This window comes from Liolophura sinensis, chromosome 6 (assembly GCF_032854445.1).
Source record: "Liolophura sinensis isolate JHLJ2023 chromosome 6, CUHK_Ljap_v2, whole genome shotgun sequence".
In the NCBI taxonomy this organism is placed as follows: Eukaryota; Metazoa; Mollusca; class Polyplacophora; order Chitonida; family Chitonidae; genus Liolophura; species Liolophura sinensis.
This window is the reverse complement of record NC_088300.1, coordinates 14,266,369-14,286,049: the sequence shown is the minus strand read 5'-3', so window position 1 is coordinate 14,286,049 and position 19,681 is coordinate 14,266,369. Positions and strand designations below refer to the sequence as shown.

At 37.4% G+C, this 19,681-nt stretch overlaps 2 protein-coding genes across 2 annotated transcripts; both read right to left on the bottom strand.

Annotated features, from left to right (window-relative positions):
• Window positions 1–1,620: 1,620 nt before the first annotated feature.
• On the bottom strand, window positions 1,621–16,202 carry LOC135468191 (uncharacterized). The gene is made up of 14 exons (XM_064746300.1): window positions 15,369–16,202; window positions 14,886–14,939; window positions 13,568–13,714; window positions 13,002–13,210; window positions 11,648–11,742; window positions 10,125–10,745; window positions 9,556–9,641; window positions 8,922–9,001; window positions 8,218–8,286; window positions 7,350–7,446; window positions 6,236–6,278; window positions 5,603–5,760; window positions 5,244–5,321; window positions 1,621–4,692 (listed from the first exon to the last, which is right to left on the bottom strand). The coding sequence occupies exons 1-14, from the start codon at window positions 15,492–15,494 to the stop codon at window positions 4,558–4,560; spliced, it is 1,998 nt and encodes a 665-aa protein (XP_064602370.1). The 5' UTR covers window positions 15,495–16,202; the 3' UTR covers window positions 1,621–4,557.
• Window positions 16,203–17,827: 1,625 nt separating this feature from the next.
• Window positions 17,828–18,163, bottom strand: LOC135466921 (small ribosomal subunit protein uS12m-like). Its single transcript, XM_064744673.1, has one exon. It carries the CDS (start codon window positions 18,161–18,163, stop codon window positions 17,828–17,830), a length of 336 nt encoding a protein of 111 aa, XP_064600743.1.
• Window positions 18,164–19,681: the final 1,518 nt, after the last annotated feature.

Genomic DNA, 19,681 nt, shown 5'->3' with positions numbered 1-19,681 from the left:
AGATAAGTTCGATTGATTGATTGATTGATTGATTGATTGTTTAACACCGTAGCCTGTACTCGCGATTTTTTCATTTATATAACGGCGGTCAGATTCATGGGTAGCGAAAACGGGAATGTTCGGTGTGAACTACACACCGACCTTCGCCAGGTACCGATTGCACATTCAATAGTGTATACACATGCATTACAAGATTTTTTAAGGCAATGATCCGAAATCCGAACTCTGATAATCTGAGCTTAATAGTAGCTACTAGTATATAGCTTGTCCAATTGGGTGTAGGAAGGAAACAATAGTTTCAAACTAAACTGATATCGATAACTTATTATAATGGTATGTCATTCGTAGTGTACAACCGTTCATATTATTCGCAGTTCTAATAAAGTATATGTAGCAAAACAGGTATGGACACAGGGAAAGGTTGGTTTGTGGGGAGTTTCACGTTGGACACAAGAAGGAAGACCTAACACATACAATCTGAGTACAGTGACATCCATCCCATTATCCTTGATTTATCACTAACGTCAAAAGAGGAATTATGAAGTTGATCAATAACCAACACGGACTAGCCTGCTTGGTCTACACGATGAACTAAACAGTCACAAAAAACATAAGGTACGTGCATAAAGAGGTAAAAAAGCTTTAATCAGTAAATACACACCGTTAATTATATCGAAGAATGCCACACGTGCAATTTGGCATTTTTTCAGTTTTTATATAGGCACAGTTAAATGAACATCCACAATGAACTAGGTTATGCACATTTTGGAAGCCTCTTTAAACAGTATAAACTCACGTAACTGTCCTTTGTCGTGATCTCACACGTCAGAGTCATGACCTCAGCGGTTCTCGCGTGATTTTGACACGGAATCCATTACATGGTAAGCAAACATTGCAACGTCATGGTATAGTACATTTAAATATTTGTAAAGTTAGATCCGCCAATTATAATCTAATACAGACGATTCAACGCAGCGTTTCATCTACACAACTCCGACGTGTGAGATCAAGCCTGGAACAGACGATTAATATCCACGCTTGAATGGAATTGATAAATGTCATGGTCAGTGTCGGATGTCTCAGTTTACAGTTAAATGGATTGCATTCAGATGTTTGCGATTGTTCTTGAAAGCGATAAACATACCTACTGAACAGGAGGCAATCTAATGAGCTATTTATCAATTGACAGCACTGGGTTCACTATCGACGTCTTAAACTGGAAATCGAAACTTCCTCAATAATGTCACAATATGGAACTTTACCTACAGTAAGTTCTTGTCACTAGGCAACGTCGTCTGTGAGTGAAAACAATGGTATTGACATTGCACTGAATATCATTTAAAAACACAAGTCGTCCTGGAGGCCGTTTTACATATATGTTACAACTGTGGGGAAACTACGGTAAACTGTGGCTACGCTATGTGGAAGCGGGCCCCTGATAGGCCGAATATGGTTTAATTGTGCTCCAGAGAGAAAAAAATGCCCTTTGGCTTCTCCTATCTGCATTTGGAAGCACTTTTTCCCTGAAAACAAAGTAGGGCTAATAACGAGTCACCCTTTTCCCGGTTGTTTAGCATAACTTGCGACAAAGTTAACACGTAAGATTAACTGACAAAAATTGATTTTCTTACAAGCAATGAGCATCAAAATAGGTTGGCCCCACTCGCTGTAAGATTACACTGTGGATTGTTCCCTGATGTTACCCAAGAATGAGTTTGTTGCAATGTGACAAATAACACAGACAGTGTGACACACAACACAGTTATACATATAACACGGAAAGTGTGACATATTACAAAACAAAATTAGAACGACTACCCTGAAATTACATCTTAGGACTGCTTTCTTAACAGTGGACCAATTTCCTCATTCCCAGAATTATATGTTCATATTCATGGGTGGTTCAAATCCAGCATGCTTGCCTAAAAACAAAACTATCATACACACAGCAGTTCATAACAAACGCCTTTAACAGAGACAAAAACATCTCTTCTAATACAATCATGTAGCATTTTATTCATTGATTTATTTATATGACTGGTGTCTTACACCATACTCAAGTATGTATTTAAAGTGTATGATCTCACTAGTCAACAGGATCAAAGGCTAACAATATGAACTGAGTCACCACAGCTTAGCGACTAGCGATAAACATTACTTAGACGCTAGAGGTCCATAGGGCATGGCCACCAGCTGTCAATGTTACTTGACCACTAGCAGTCAACACAGCCATCACTGCTTTGTCACTAGTAATGAGCAATGACTGGCCACTAGCTGTCAACTAGCAGTCATCACTGCCTGGCATTAGCTGTCAACACAGCTTGACAACTAGCTATAAACATTACTTAGATACAAGTAGTCCACAGGGCTTGGCCACTAGCTGCCAATGTTACTTGACCACTAGCAGTCAACACAGCCATCAGTGCTTTGTCACTAGTAATCAGCATTGATTGGCTGTCAACACTGCTTGGCACTAGAGTAGCACACAGAATTTCTTGGCCACTAACATGCAATACTGCTTGGCCAACAGCAGTGAACTGCTTGACTAATGTTAATTTGCCACATTACTTGGCAAGTACACTGATACAGCACCATATTCTTCTCAGTAGTCAACTTAGTTATTTACCAGAACATTCTTTTTTGCAAGCAAAAAGTCATATAAAAGCATTTATAACAAAATGAAATAGAAACAAAATAAGGTTCTTCTTTTTTTTTCATAACAGGAAGCTAAATACATGTAACCAGTAAAAACATGTCACTCACCAAAAGAATGAAGAATTCATAATTAAATACATAACACAAATTAACAAAATATATCAGGATCTCAAAATAACCAATATACAATAGGCCTGTAAAAATATTCACAACTATATATCAACAACATTAATCACAATATAGTACAACCCAAATCATCAAACATCGTGCATGATATGTATGTATCATACACAAGTAAAACAAAATGTGAGTATTTTCAAAAAGGCTGAAGTTAATTAAAGCCAAGCAACGAATACTACAGCAACTGATTTGAATACAATTTCCAATCGCACTCATAAGAACATGCAGTGGTTATAATGTACAGCAGTCTGCTTTACACACATAATTCCAAGATGGATATTCCATAACTCAGATGGAAATTTTTGAGCAAAACATCCAGGTTATATAGATGGGAATTGTAGGTGGAAAAGTTCACAAAAAACATGAACATTACCTTAAACTCTTGGAACATCAGGACATGCCAAGATCAAATGTTACAGGTATACTCAAAGTTTAAAATTTCCAGGAAGAACAAAAATAATTTTTACCACCTTATATTTACAATGAAGTGTATGACATGGAAATAAGGCTTTGTAATTGGTCATACATGCAAACACACATGTATAAGTCATGATCAATAGCAAAACATAAAAATATATAGATATGAAAAAATAATTTTCTGGTCACTTGGCAAAGGCAAGATATGGTTTTTGTGTACATTTACAGATGGCTGAAATACACACAAACGATGTTAACAGAACATAACCTTCATCTATTGCCACCTGTGTATTGTTTTTGTAAGTATACAAAAACATATTAAATGATTTCAAAATTCATTTATCCCAAATTAGTCAAGTCACAATCATGTACATCTCGTGGTTCATCATTTTCATCAATAAGAATTCATACTCATTACTCATTTTAAGATCTAATTGACCTTCAAAATTAAACCAACATCACGGTCACTGGATAAAAAAAATACTGAGCCAAATTTTCTATATGCCTTACTTGGTTCACTTTCCCAATAAAAACAGCTATCCACTGATTACCAATACATAACCAAGTCATGGAATGGCTAACATACAGGACTGCATTTACATGTACAGTTCAGGTATGTGTATGCTGGGATTAAGACAGCCGTCTATCTTAATCCCAGATGTATATAAGATGCATCCATACACTTTGTATTCACACAGTAGCTAAATCATACTCTTAGAACTCTGAACACTTCTTGTATACAGATATGAACAGTAATAGTTCCTTATATAGAAGCATTCAACAACAACTCCAAAATCATGTTGTATACAAACACATACATATATATACATGTATAAATATGTAAGTTCCAGAAATAGTTCAACTACAATTTATTTACCAATGAATTTCACCACGAACAGTTTAATATGTCTGCAAATTACACAAGACAAGTAAATAGGTGAGACATTTAATTTTTTGCAGAAATTCATAAACGATTTCCAGTATTTGGGACTCTAGTGGTTAATACAGTGATAATAATTGTGATATTCTGAATTGCTTCACGGCTTTGTCAAATCAGATTTGTTTATGTTTTGGATATAATCAACAGTCTAACTGTTTTACACAGTGGGGTTAAAGAAAACACTGTATGTATACAAATGGACAAAAGAAAAGCTTGTTAAATTTCAGGTAAAAACATTGAGTTACTTCGTAGGAGAAGTGACTGATTTTTAGACATTTTGTTTAAATTTGACACTTTTGTGATCATCCTGCCTCTGATCATAAAAATTCAACATTTGACGAAAGCTTACAGCTGCTGGCCATACTTTACTTGGGCTGACCTCTTTGTACAAGCTCAGTCAGGGGTTTGAAGTACTCTCGCAGATGCACAATAGCGAGGGGTTGGCGTGAGGCGATATCTTCAAACGGGAGACTAGAACCTTTCCCAGGTCCAAAATCCATCTAAATAAGACGAAACATATCATTTTTTTTACCAGATACATTTCATACACACATGTGACAGAACACATTCTAACAAAAATAACAAAAATCAGACACAAGCTGCATTAAAGGCTTCTCAAGCTACTGCTGAAGGACTTTTATTGCTCTAATCACAAGGTTATTAGCATGTATGGTAGGTCACTGAATATATGTCCTTACAAGTACAAATACTGTCTGATGTACATGCATTACTGTAACTGTACATCAATACGCCACAAAAATGCAGGACATAATATTGTAGGCTCACTGTCTACATTGGCTCACAAAAGTAACTATTTGTATAACCCGTTAACACTAGGTTTCAATACTTATGTCAGAATCTTCATCAAGCCATGTCTTTATCACTCAATCCCGATCCTGGTTTGTGGACTGAATGGTAGTGTAAACAATTCAAACTGCTTGGAGATAGCCTTCCTTTTTCACCATTAAACTACAAATTTGTTGAGCTAGCATTTCCAATAGACTTACACATCTCACACATGAACACTAAAACCTATAAACAAAGTACTTACCTGCATAAGGAATGTAACCATTGAGATAATCTTCTTGTTTTTACGAACGGGTTCCACAATCCATCCACTGGGCAGTAACTGTTAAAAATGACAGTGAGCAAGACATTACATCAAATACAATCACCATGTAAATTAGTTTCACCTATGACTCACAATTGGCCTGATTCTGAGGATTCTATTGATTTTAGGAAGGTTTCCAGGTTTGTTTAAAAGGTAGGATCACATACAACTGTGAATTTAAGCACTAAAAGTAATATTTTAAGACTTTTACTTGCTCTTGATAAGGCACATTTTCGGTCCGTTGAAATTTTAACTCATTTACCATACGTGTACCTGTACAAATGTCAACACTACTGTACCTTTCCCCTGACTGTACCATTCTTCGGTGGTGCATCTAGGGAGTCTACGGACTGTAAACTGAGAACAAACTTGTCTCCATCCACCCGCTCACTCTGAAGAATGCAGAAATCACAAGAATCCTTCCGGAACAATTGCAGGATTTCATGGTAAAAATACACTAGAACAGAAACAACAAATATCACACATTACAGCTGAGTATATAACAGAAATGATTAAATTTAGTTTGTATCAGTAATCAGAACTCACTGCTAAGTTTATATGATCCGTGAAAGGTTATTTCACATAACTATGGCGGACATGTTGACTGGAGAAGGCATCTTGCTCAGGTGTCATTATGAATCACAAAAACACTTCCTGACAAAAAGTCGAGGCTGAATCAGTGTCAGGTGGATGCAAATATCCAAACTCATGTGTGAAGAGTCCGGCAAACTCAGAAATGTACCAACTGAAAATTTACCTGCACAAGCACATATATCCATCATATAACATTTAAATGTACATGTTCTACAAGCTTTATTGGCCTGAATGAATTTTCATTGATTCACAGGCAGAAATTTCATTGGTCAACTGCCTCTTGTTCACGATAAAGATGCCACAGAAAACTTGCCGTCTCGTACACATGTATTGCTTACCTATTTTAACTGTGTCCGAAACTGTCTCGATTATATCAACTTTCTGAAAAAAAATCACAAAAATCACTATTTGTATTTTTTTTTAACTTCTGAAACCCATCCAATACATCAAATATAAATGTTTCAAATGTAGTTACAACACGACCAAACTCTTTGACAATTACATGTTTGCTTGCATTTTTTACGATTTTATTGCATCAACATCTTACATCAGTAACAAGATTCAGAAAATTCGACTCATCTGTGACAGTGTTGCAGCATGTTGTAATACAGGGTGGTTACGGGAAGATAACCTTACCGGGAATCATTCACATACATGTACCTACCTTTAATGTCTCGTCATCTGTAAAACGTTCACATACACGTACTTACCTTTAATGTCTTGTCATACGTAAATCATTCACGTACATGTACCTACCTTTAATGTCTCATCATCCGTAAATCGTTCACATACACGTACTTACCTTTAATGTCTTGTCATACGTAAATCGTTCACGTACATGTACCTACCTTTAATGTCTCATCATCAGTAAATCGTTCACATACACGTACTTACCTTTAATGTCTCATTATACGTAGATTGTTAACATACATGTACCAACCTATAATGTCTCGTCATCCGTAAAACGTTCACATACACATACTTACCTTTAATGTCTCATCATACGTAAATTGTTTACATACATGTACCTACCTTTAATGTCTCGTCATCAATAAATTGTTCACATACACGTACTTACCTTTAATGTCTCGTCATACGTATATCGTTCACATAAATGTACCTAGCTTTAATGTCTCGTCATACATAAATTGTTCACATACACGTACTTACCTTTAATGTCTAGTCATCCGTAAATCGTTCACACTCATGTGCCTACCTTTAATGTCTCATCATACGTAAATCATTCACATACATGTACATGTACCTACATTTAATGTTTCATCATACATTAATCGTTCACATAAATGTACCTACCTTTTATGTCTCGTCATACGTAAATCGTTCACATACATGTACCTACCTTTAATATCTCATCATACGTAAATCATTCACATACATGTACCTACCTTTAATGTCTCATCATACGTAAATCGTTCACATACATGTACCTACCTTTAAAGTCTCGTCATAGGTAAACTTCATCCTGGGGTTTCGGATGGCATCAAAGACAGTCTTAGGGCTGGCATGGATCATACCTTTACCCATGTAACTGAAAAGCACATTAATAAATGAATTAGTTACACAGTTTAAAAACATATTTATTTATTTACTTTATATTTATTTCAATGATATAGTCAAGGCAATAGCTTATTATTTGTGCAACAACTGGAATAGGCCAAAAAACAAAAATGCACAGGTAAAAAGATGCACAAATTATGTAACCTCTTGAATACCACATACTGGTCACATCAAAGTTCATCACCTTTTACATTTAGAGGTATACTACATTGTTTTAATTAAAATGCTATTTTCAGCATTCATCAAGTTCATGCTGTTCACATGGTGCTTTATAATATGTCAAGTTTTAAGTGTCTTGTTCAGGATCAATAGGCTTACACTGTTCATGACACGTGAAGTTCCATAATGAAATACATTTGTTAGTATAAAGTCTGAAATCAAAAGTGCACCTCTGCATGCAAAAAGACTTAAAACTACCAAACAGAGTACATGAATGTCTGATTGGCTGAAATAAACCTTCTGACACTTGGTCCCGTGTTCCAGATGTAATATGAGGATTAATATATGCATGCCAATTTTGACTTTAGTCAAAAATTTGAAACATGATTTTAGAGCTTATTTTCGAGCCATGTAAATTAAAATTTTGACCACCTAATGAATGTTATCTTCAGACAAATGTGTCAAAATTTCAACTTCCATTACCAAAAACTAAACATTGTGACAACGTTCCAAGTTTTGACTTAAGTCAGAAATGTCTTTGAGGAATGGGCTCCTGGAGCTACATGTATTTGTACGCACTTACCTCTGAGTACTCATTCCGTTTTTAAACAATCTTCTGAGAATTACAACTTCACTGTCCAGGCCTGAAAACCTAGAAAACATGAATAGATCAGATGTTATGTGTCAGCAGGTGTTATCTTACTAATGTTAAAGAATACCTCCGAATTGCACAGATATACAAATGTACATGATATATTATTTCCAATCAATATCTCACTATGGTATTGTAATATCCACATAGAAATTTCACTGATGTCTGAAGTCTTCGTGCAACATCATTACTTTCTAAATAAACAATAACTATTTCTTTTTTCAAATGCGCAATTTTTGTGCTATTATCGTCGCATTAGCCAGCAAGTGTGAAAAGTTGACTACTACTGGAAGAATACGTACATGTACTTCATCCCACTTTATGCAAAATGACTTCCAAGTAAGGAAGATAATATTCCGTCAACAACATACCTTCAGCTAGAGATGGAACAAAAGCTTTGTGAATTTTGTACATCTTTGGAAAAAGATACAAAATATCCCAATGAGTTTAACCAAGAATTTGCCTTTAAATGTGTCAAGTGGTTCACAAGTTTATGATCCCCAATGTTGTTAAAATTTTTATAAGCATATTTGTTTCTTTATTTGTACTTTTATCATAGTTTTTTGTATACTTATGCACTTGCAACATGTCTTATATTTCTCAGTTTCATTCCATTAAGAGAAGAGGAGACTTACATCCAACCTCCTGGGCAGTTCTCCCAGGTCTTGTTAGCAGTATCATTGTGGTTAATGTCCACAGAGGAAGCCTTGAATGACTATAGAGAAAACAAAAACACATCCATAACCTTTCACATTCTTTTTTGACCAACTACAAGTATCTTGTTCAAATATCCAAATTTACCCACAACAAATGAAGAACAGGTACTAATTTCATTAAGACTGTGCCCAAAACAGACAATCCCAACATCAACATTTTTTATGAATGAAAAACTAACTTCAGAGCTTCTCCTTATAAAAATTATTCACTAGGACAAGTTTTCAGTGCTCATGATGGATCTTTTTGCACTAAAAGCTTGTCTCTGTATAGAACAATTTTAGAATTCAGAAACTTGGAAGTTCATCTTTAATTTCTTAATTTATTCAACATTCAACATAACCTAGGTGAGTAACTAACAACTTATTTTATCTTGAAGTACACGATTAGTTACACAACTGGTGCTGTAAATAGCCCCTCTTTCTTCCATTTTCCCATTTATAATTTTTTTTTGAGAAATATTAGTTTTACTTGATACTGTATATCCAAATATGTATCACAGTATGATATAGTTTGATTTACATAGAAGTGTTGAATAATAGGAACATGACTCACCTGAACAAGAAGTTCTGCAGCGCTCTGATTGGCCAAGGTTAACACTTTTGTTTTTTGTCTGTCTCCATCACAATTTTGAGGTTGAGCTAAAATACACACATACCAGAATAAGATCATGAAAATGTTTGCTCATAACTGCTTTTTGATCAATTGATAATGAATAGGCTACACAGGTTTAGACAAATAGTATCAGTTTAATAGTTAGGCCTATAATAAAATCACATCCAAGTTTTCTGTTCCTCAAGTTGTCAAATTTCAGATGTCATATCTGTCCTCACTTCAGCCAGCCCAGAGCCAACCCTCATTCAATCACTCTTAGCCCAACCAGTAATAATCTGCATTTATTTATCTGATTGTTGAAGAATTTTTCATTTTGATTATAACAAAGGCAATCATGGAGGGAAGCAGGAGCACCAACCCTTAGCAATTTACCAGCAAATTTTCTCATTTGTTAAGTTTTTAATACAATGATAAATGCCCCGCAAACAACAAGAGTGGGGGAATCCAGAATACTCCCTGTTCACGACTTTATCATTTGAGAGGTTTGAAATGAAGACACCTGAACTTACAGACTGAGGCCGCCCCATCCATGGATTTCGGCTTCATAAAGAGACTGGAGTCAGATTCAACCCTGCGAATTGGCATCACCTCAAAAGACTCCTCAAGTGTTCCTGTACTGACTTGTGGAAGGTTGACCTGAGACAAAGAACACTGAAACTCCTCTGTGGATGAAACAGACTTGTCCCCTGTCTTTGCAAACTTCATCACATAGGCTGGAGGAGCAGATCTGGACACAGGCCTTAAAATGGATACAGCAGCTGTTTCATCTTTAAGTGTCCTGGTTTGTTTATCTCCCTTTGAAACATCTTCTTTGATAGGTGTATTTTTGACATTTTGCCCAACAGCTGCGTTTTCAAACTTCCGGGAGTGATTTTCTGAAGATGAGGTGTCCTCCTTAGATGAGTTGTTGTTGTTGGACATGGGTTTAGCTTCATCTTCGCTGGAGGAATTTTGATTTGGTTCCAATACATGGGAAGGCGGGACAGTGATTGACAACAAGGGAGTGAACTCAGCTTTTCTATAGTACAAATGATCAGCCAAACAACCCAGGATTGTAGTAACATCTGTTGTTTCAGTGGCCACTAGTGGCAGCTCAGGGGTGATAACTGTCAGCAAACTGTGCTCAGCATCTTGAAAATAAGAGAATTTATAACCAATCCATTTTTCAATGACACATGTAATGACAGTCAAAAGCACGAGTCTTAAGTTTGAAACAAAGGTGCTGTACTGAATCAGCTTGATTGCCATGTGCTTTATATGCTTTTTCCCCATTTGTTACTTCTTGTCAATTAAACCATTATTAAAGATGACCAACTCTGCTAACATACATGTACATGTAAATACAAGATTGAGCGTTTGATAATATGTCCCAGGATTGGGCAATGTTCAAAAATTAGAATACACACTTAATCAGGATCACAAACATTATTATGACTTCTAGTATACTGAGCAACACTGCCAAAGAATAGATACATGTACTCTGAAAAAGTCTCACATTTGATGGTTCAATAGTTCCGTAAAATTGTACACATCTGGCAGATTACAAATAAAATTTTGTTCAAAATATTGAAACCTTTTTTTTGTGCAATATGCTATAAAGCTTATTGGTACATCAACAAGGTTTTGAGCAATACATCGTCAAAATGCAATCTGGATGTTGCAAAAGTTAAAATTTCTTAATACGGTGGATACTTTCCATACAGCATTATGCACCAGTCAAACCATCAATCAATTTTAATGCATTTACTAATCGATTTATTTACTTATTTGATTGGTGTTTTACGCCGAACTCAAGAATGTTTCACATAAATGTATACGACGACAGCCAGCATTATGGTGTCAGGAGCCCACGAGGAAACCCACGGCCATCCACAGGTTGGTGCAGACCTCTCTCACATACGGCCAGAGAGGAAGTCAACATGAGCTGGACTTGAACTCACAGAGACCGCATTGGTGAGAGGCTCCTGAGTCATTGCGCTGTGCTGGCAATTTACTACTTGAGTTCTATGATTTGTTTTATTCCAGGACAAACCTTCTGTTGGCTGAGCCAAGAAAAACATCCAGGCCTGGGAGGATTCACACATCTTCAACATCCAGCAACATCCATTGTCCTCTCTATGCCATATTCTATGAAGACATGCCAATCGTTGATCAATATCAATTACAAGTTGCCAAAAAGAAATATATGTATATATGTATATATTTCTCTTGCAATGTTATCTGTATCTGTAATCAGGGTACATTGTTGTTGTTCAACCAAACAAACCAACATACATGAATCACATGCAATGGTACATGTACAAAAAAACTGTTCATGTCTACATACATGTATACACAGCCTAGTTCTCACAGAACCGGCAGTCCCTACCTACTGAATGAGAACATGGCCACTAGTGAAGTTAAAGCGTGTTCAACTTTCCTGGTCTCTACTGGTATGCAATGTTATGAGTTCACACGAGTTGTAGCTCCTGGCAGACTGAATTGTCGCCCACCAGCAGTCATCCATGGGTGCATGAAAAACAGGCCTCATATGTAGTCTAACACTACATTAGGCTTGATTAGGCCTAGATTAGGCCTATAACTACATCTGCTGCAAGTCAGAGTCAGAATATTTGGACTACATTTCCCAACACTCAGAAACTTTCCATAATATCTTGAATGTAATTAAAAAATGTGTGCAGTGTTAAACCATCATCAAAGCAATAAAAAAATACATCAGAGGGATCAAATAAATATATATATATATATATATATATATATATATATATATATATATATATTTATATATAAAAGTGAAATGTCAGGATTCCCTATACTGATAAAAGTGATATTCACCTGGTTAAATATCACTTTTGTTATTAAACTTTGATATTTCACACAGAGATATCTATATATTCATTCACATATTTTATTTCAGATTAATGCCATTTAGCCAGGTACCTAAGAAAACCACTACTGGACCAGTGGCAGGTGGATGAGGCCACACCATGTGTTACCAGCCTTCAGACAGGTGAGCCAGACAGGGTCCCCTGTACTACTTGTATCTAGACATACTCATTAAATTCTGCTGTGTTCCATTACATTAACCTGTATTATGTTTTCACCCCATGTTTTGATATTTATGTATAGTGATCTGGGCACATGACTTGGCTATCAAACTAATCAGGGACAGCTCAACTTCTTCTTTGTTATGACAACTCTGGATTTCAAACCAGTACATTAACATTAACTTAAACTGAAACTACTCTCAACATTGACTACCGAAATGGTGTATTTGTAAGTAGCAGCATAGAACAAGTACATAACGAATGTCACTCAGAACAAAACCCACAAATTCATTAACATCTTTTTCTCTATTTCATGTCAGCAGTCATCTGGTCACTCACCTCTTGTACAGCACTTCCTTCCGTCCCTCCAGCAAACTGTCTTCCATCCGCAACACCTCTCTAACCTGGTCTTGTTGTACAGGTAGACTGGGGTAGGGCTTCCTCCTGCCCGCCTCCTCCCCCTGGGTGGGGCACACCTGTGTACAGGACACCACCCGTGGACTCCACTCACATGTTTTACCAACATCCTTCAGTAACTGTAATACAACCTGCCCAAAACAGAAATATTAAAGAAATACACCTTTAAGAATGAATGTATATCAGAAAAGAGCCCAAACTATGATAGAGAATGATGACAGCGTTGTTGCACCACAACTGCCAACAGAACATTATTTAGCCTGCCATTTTTCAAATTTATATATGATGGTACTGGTATTGTCATATCTATCCATGAAGTCTGTCACCACTGAAACCACAAAAAAAAAAAATTGGAATACTTGACTAGATATATACAACAATGGTTCAAAATCTACCTAATGAATTTATAAAGTTAGAACCTGCGCTCTTAGAGCAATCAGTGCAATGTACCTTGATCTGGGAAAAGGACTATTGCATAAACAACTTACCTGGGATGAAGCATGTACTTTGGCGTATGCCGAGTAGAGTGTGAGGCTGTGAGCAGCCAAATCAGTGGAGACCACACGAGACCACACCCTGTGACCATGGTGGAGGGTAGAGAGCAGCCAGCCCTGGGCACAACACACTGGGAATAGCTGGGTGGGTGAAGTGGATAAAACATGCCAACATGTATGTTTATCTCCATGTGGTTAGGTTATACATGCAGCACACAAACACATTTACACAATCTGTTGTCAGTTAGACAAACATTTATGGTGGACATCAAAAAAGTTAAGGGGCCTCAGTCGGTTAGCACGCTAGCGCAGCGTAACGACCCATGAGCCTCTCACCAATGCGGTCGCTGTTAGTTCAAGTCCAGCTTATGCTGGCTTCCTCTCCGGCCGTAAGTGGGAAGGTCTGCCAGCAACCTGCAGATGGTCGTGGGTTTCCCCTGGGCTCTGTCCGGTTTCCACCCACCATAATGCTGGCCGCCGTCGTATAAGTGAAATATTCTTGAGTATGGCGTAAAACACCAATCAAACAAACAAATCAAACAAAAAAGTTAACATTATATCTGTTTTATATCAGATTGGCGGATGCAGCCATTTAGACAAAAGGCTAAACCAAAGTAACTGCTGACTACAAGCAAATTAATAACCTATAACATTATTATTAACTTATTACCAAACTTGAAAATACATCCGACTGGACACTTTGCCTACTTTACAGAATGGTTTCGTGCAGTTTAGCACAAAGCTCCCGTGTTATTTACATAGGACGGTTTTGAAAATGTTTGTTGTTTTTTTCTGGTCATAACATGCATTCCTCCTCATCACTTAGAAGGACAAAATTCAAACAGTGGAATGGTGCTGACCATAAGCAAATTCATACCCTATAAGACTTAATACCAAACTTGAAAACACTTCACACTAGAAACTATGACTACTTTACAGCTTGTATGTAGTACATGTATGTATTTAACAAAACAATGAACATGCAGACTTTTATCTTGGGATGAAGTTCAAAACAGATTAATAAAAGAATACCTATACATCTGCATGTCTACAGGACTGCTGTAGTGCATCATGTATTATAGTCAAGGTAGCCCATGAGTCTGGACCAACATGAATTTCTGAAAACATTTTAGTTCAGAATGGTCCAAAAGGATTAATTCAAAACCTAATTTCAAAATCCTGCAAATCCAATATAGGCATGACAGGTACAAGTATGACAGCTGTTGATAAAACTATCAATATTTATAAATACTGATACTAAATTTAAGACTAAAGGTGTACACTGTTTACATCTCCTGATACAGATACATACCTGGTTTGACTTTAACAGGTTCAGGATGCTTTTCGTAGTGTACGGTCTTCCATGCTGCAGTGAAAGTTAAAATTTAATGTTACAAATACATGTATATTAGACAGGATATTTGAGAGTCTCAGTCATATGGGTACAAGTCAATGAACCTGCATAAACATTTGTGACATTACTATCAATTACATACAGTGTACTAATACGTCATCACAGTGGCAGATGAATTCATGTCTACTGTGAAGAGTTTTTGACCGCTTATTTTCACTATGCCAGGCTCCATGAACAGTGAGAATCAGGGAATACGCAAATTGCAGGTCCATGGTCGGGTTTTAGCCCATATCCCTAAGTACCCATATCCTTTACCGATTGAAAGCAAACCATCTTAACTCGATCTGCCAAGGCCCACTCACAAAGCCCTGATCTTTATGATCACATGGTGATGTTTATTACAAAGTAAATCAACATGTCTACAGTGAAATCCATACCTACCTGTTTATCACCTATTCCAACACTTCCCCATTTTATGTAACTCAGCAAATATCCATTCTTCTTCAAAACTGCCACCAGCACACAGACAATGGCTATGCCAATGCTAAGCATTGTATAGAGAGCCATGATGCAACAGGAAAGCTTCAAAGCTTGCAAACAGAGATGGTGTTAAGCCTGAGACTGATGATGACAATGACCTAACCTACAGGGGCATCTACCATCTGTTCAACTACATCTCCTTGTTTTTTCAATGCTGCATCTTTCACTATAGCTCTGAACTGCCTTTTTTCAAGTGTCTGATCAAACTAATAATCTCATCATCAGCTATCCTCTTAAATGCTTCAAAGTATATTGGATGCAGCATACAGACTGGGACTACACTGACGACTACTGGTATGTAGGCCTATATAGCTAGTCTACAAAAAAAAATGTTACCGCGGTTGACGATTAAGTATTTGAATACACATTTTCATCAATTTCAGCCTCAGGCAACCCACGGGAAGCACATGTCTTCCAGCTTCAAGTTCCTATTACACGTTTCAGTGTGCACAATAGTACTGTCAGTAGACAGGCTGCATGTACACGTTTAGCAACAGCTCCACGGTTTGACGTTTGCCTCAGCTGGGACAGGATATGAGCAAAGCGAGGCAAAACAACATAATATGACTCAGCTAGACAGGTGTAGATCGTTCTGCGATGATATCGGCACATGTGTTACCATCAAAGCGCAGAAAAACAATCTGCACACATTATGTCCCGCAGTACCGACAGTAAATAGCTGGAGAAAATGCCATTCATTGTTCGCAACAGGTTGTTTAGTCACATGTCTTCCGTGTTTTTATACAACAACGACGTGGGTGTGACTCATACGTTGTCCACTATTATTTTCTTAACGTTGGGAAAGGTACGCGTCAATCACCTGATATCCGAAGAAGCGAGGACAGGCTGTCTGCCGGTCTTGCAAGCTTTTATCAGGACGAGTCTCGGTGTAAATGATTCTAGACAGCGGAAACTAAATGTAGTCAGAGGTGGCTCCAAAATGTTGTAAACCTCAGATAAAGGCAGACAGAATGCTAGCCGATCAGACAACACTGCTTTAATCACAGCCCAGTGCAATGCGATGCGTTTGCATGAACATGGTTCCTCCACCCCCGGTTCCCACTCCTTCTCAGCAAGAGCAAAAAGATGACTGCAACCAACCTTGACACCAAACAAAATAATTTATATCGCAGTTAATGACATGTCACTTAGCAATAAATCATTCACAGAGAATTTTTGTGTGTGTATGTGTCTACTGGGGTAGGCCTAGCCCAAAACTATGCTGGACATTCCTACCTTAAGGAAAAGTTTCGGTCGTACAGACAATTTCGCGGACAATTTCCCTGAAAAAAAAAAACCGGCTCGAACTCTACCTTATTTGTGCTGTCCACTGAGTCCCTAAACGCCCGAAATGTAACATGTCAAAGCCAGCATTGGTAAACCATCTTCAACAGCAATCGAGCCGTTTAAACTTTCAGATCGGACAGCTCAAATCAAAGTCTGCCATGTTTGGATTTTTTTTTTCAACTTCGGGCAAGGTGATGGTCCGCGAAAATTTTATCCTATCCAAACATTCTCTTAAAGAATTGCATGCCGTGTAAACAGAATGTTGGGTGGGATAAAATTTTCGAGACCCATTACCTGCCCGAAGATGAAAAAAAAATTCCCAACATGGCAGCCATGATGTCGGAGCTTTCGAGTGTGTCAATGTGCCAGATTTTGTTTACTTTGAACTGTGATGATATCTTGATTGTGCAACAAATAAAAAGCGTTTAAAACTTCCTGTTGGATACTTTACTGATGCATATACAAATCTGGTCATTATCTATGAATTACAATGGTACTGTAGATTTATGTACAGCACATGTCCACAAAAGAACAAAGCAAACAAAATATTTTAAACAAATATTTTAATGCATGCGTTACAAGAAACATCAAGAAAGGGAAATTCACACAGGTATCAGAGTTACTCATCCTGTATGCAAATTATTACAGCACACATCAGAAAGTTTTCAGTTTTCTTCTTTCTCTAAAGACCTGGACTACAAATGTTCATCTCCAAACATGGCATTATCCTGTGAGTAGGTACAGCAGATGACAGACATGGCAACTCTGATTTCACAAGCACGATTTCACAACAGCACCGTTAAGACATGACGTATAGGTTGATAAGAATGTGTCTTTAAATTGTGAAGTCATATTTTCTGACACGTTTCTGTACACAAAATAGTGGTTAAAGGTTCGCTAAATAAGCCTTAGATTTAACTGAATTTGTCACCAAAAACAGTGCTTCACAATCTTCATTTGCCTCTTTTGTACGTTTGGTGGCAAGCTTTTAGGTCAAATGCAAAATTCTTTCAGTTTAAGATTACAACTCAGGAATTGTTTATTTCTAATTTGTCCAGTGTATTTTCTGTGTATCACCCGCTATCCTTTTTCACATGGGGCAAGTCATATTTTCCTCGCACACACTTGAGCTTGACACCTGGTAAATCTTGAACTCGTCCCCCTCTGACTAACACAATACTGTGCTCCTGCAGGTTATGCCCTTCACCTGGAACATACGCTGTAGCCTCACGACCAGTGCTTAACTTCACACGCACACATTTACGATTGGCAGAATTTGGCTTCTTGGGTTTCTTGACAAGTGTCTTTAACACAACACCCCGTAAAAATGGTCTGCCATCTGTGGGGCCAAGCTTCTTGGGAGGCTTTTTGGGTGGGCCTTTTCTATGCATTTGCATCAGAGATGCCATGGAAGCCGACTGCTGAACAGGCCATGCATGTTGTGTTGCTCTTGATGAACCAATATCTAAAATACAGAGAGTCCAAGGCATTGTCAGCTGAGCTGCAACCAACTTTTAAACTCTTACAAGTTAATAAATAGAGAAAAAGAAAAACCACTGCAACTTGCTAAAAGATGAACAAAAGGTGCAATATTGCAAACGGGAATAAACGTTATTCTTGACATCTACACAGACCATACCTATACTCTTACTCTGGCCTTTAAATATCATTACCATTTATTGTAAGTCCCATCTGGTAATTTAAAATGTAAATCAATGATAAACACTCTTAGATAAATCTGATTTTCTCAGCATACTATTTCTGAAGTTAGAACAAGCACTCAGCGTTCAAATTTTGTATACATGTAATAACGCAATAATGGTTAACACAAACAGATCCTACAAGATTTGTCATTCATTCATTCACTGAGGCTCTAAGAGTGATTGAAGGCAAGATTTCCTGTCAGAGAGTAAATCAAAGTAAAAATTTTTGACTCATTAAGGAATTTTTGTTAAGCAGCACTTAAACTTAACAACATTATCCAGACAGGTCCTCACGTGAACAAAGCTGCGGTGAAGTCTGAGGTAATCGCTGTACACAGAGGTTACTAAACAGGCGACAAAGCTTAGGCATGGATCCCCATAACTGACTCATCTTGGAGAAGATTTATTCATACAACATGACACGCTCAAGTAAACATTTTCTGGGGGATTGTACTGCAATGTGGATAACCTGTAGCTGTTTAATCTGAAAGTAAAGCAAACATGACAGTCAGAATGGGGAAAAAGCATTATTTTTTATCCAGAGGTGGTGCTAGAATGAAGTAGTATCTTGCGTCATAGTTGCATCAAATATGGATTGTACCGTAACGTTTGTAATGTTACAATATGCCTATTGCAATATCGTGCTATATTTCATAAGACGTCATCGTGATGATCTGGGAATGGAACGTTTGGCTTTAATAAAATGACGACAAGGTCCGCCTACTGGGTGTTTGAGGAGTCCCCATTACTTTTAGGTCTTTTAATGCATGTGACTTATATTATAAACGTCACTAGAGATACATGTACACAAGTCACCCTAAATGGCCTAAAATTTCGCCCATAAAAGTGCATTTTCAGAGGCCAATAAATGTTTTACAACTTCCCCAGTACCGATCTGGTTAGTATGCGTACTGCTTGTCACGTCGTTCGTTGGATTGTCAGATGTGATGTGCGGCCAGTTGTAACAACAACAACGACTGCAATGGACAGACTCGGAGTGTTGAACTGTGAGCATCAGATATATTTACAGTTGCACATCGACACAACAATAAAGTCACATTTCACATTCAAAGAGAACATTTCGTTGCAGATCAACATTTTCAAAAATGGCACCAAGGCGCATGAAATACCAGCACACTCACATTGCCATTCACCCCACGCTGCCATATCGTATAAAGGGAGACAACCACGCGACGATAAGCGGCCAAAATACCAACAGTAAAA

What these genes read in the sequence shown, in the direction of transcription:
- LOC135468191 (XM_064746300.1), bottom strand. Translation starts at nt 15,494, where the DNA reads ATGGCTCTCTATACAATGCTTAGCATTGGCATAGCCATTGTCTGTGTG. An exon ending in AAGTACATGCTTCATCCCAG is followed by an intron (nt 13,211 to 13,567) that starts GTAAGTTGTTTA and finishes TGTTTTGGGCAG; the next exon opens with GTTGTATTACAGTTACTGAA. An exon ending in AACTGCCCAGGAGGTTGGAT is followed by an intron (nt 8,287 to 8,921) that starts GTAAGTCTCCTC and finishes CATGTTTTCTAG; the next exon opens with GTTTTCAGGCCTGGACAGTG.
- LOC135466921 (XM_064744673.1), bottom strand. Translation starts at nt 18,163, where the DNA reads ATGGCATCTCTGATGCAAATGCATAGAAAAGGCCCACCCAAAAAGCCT.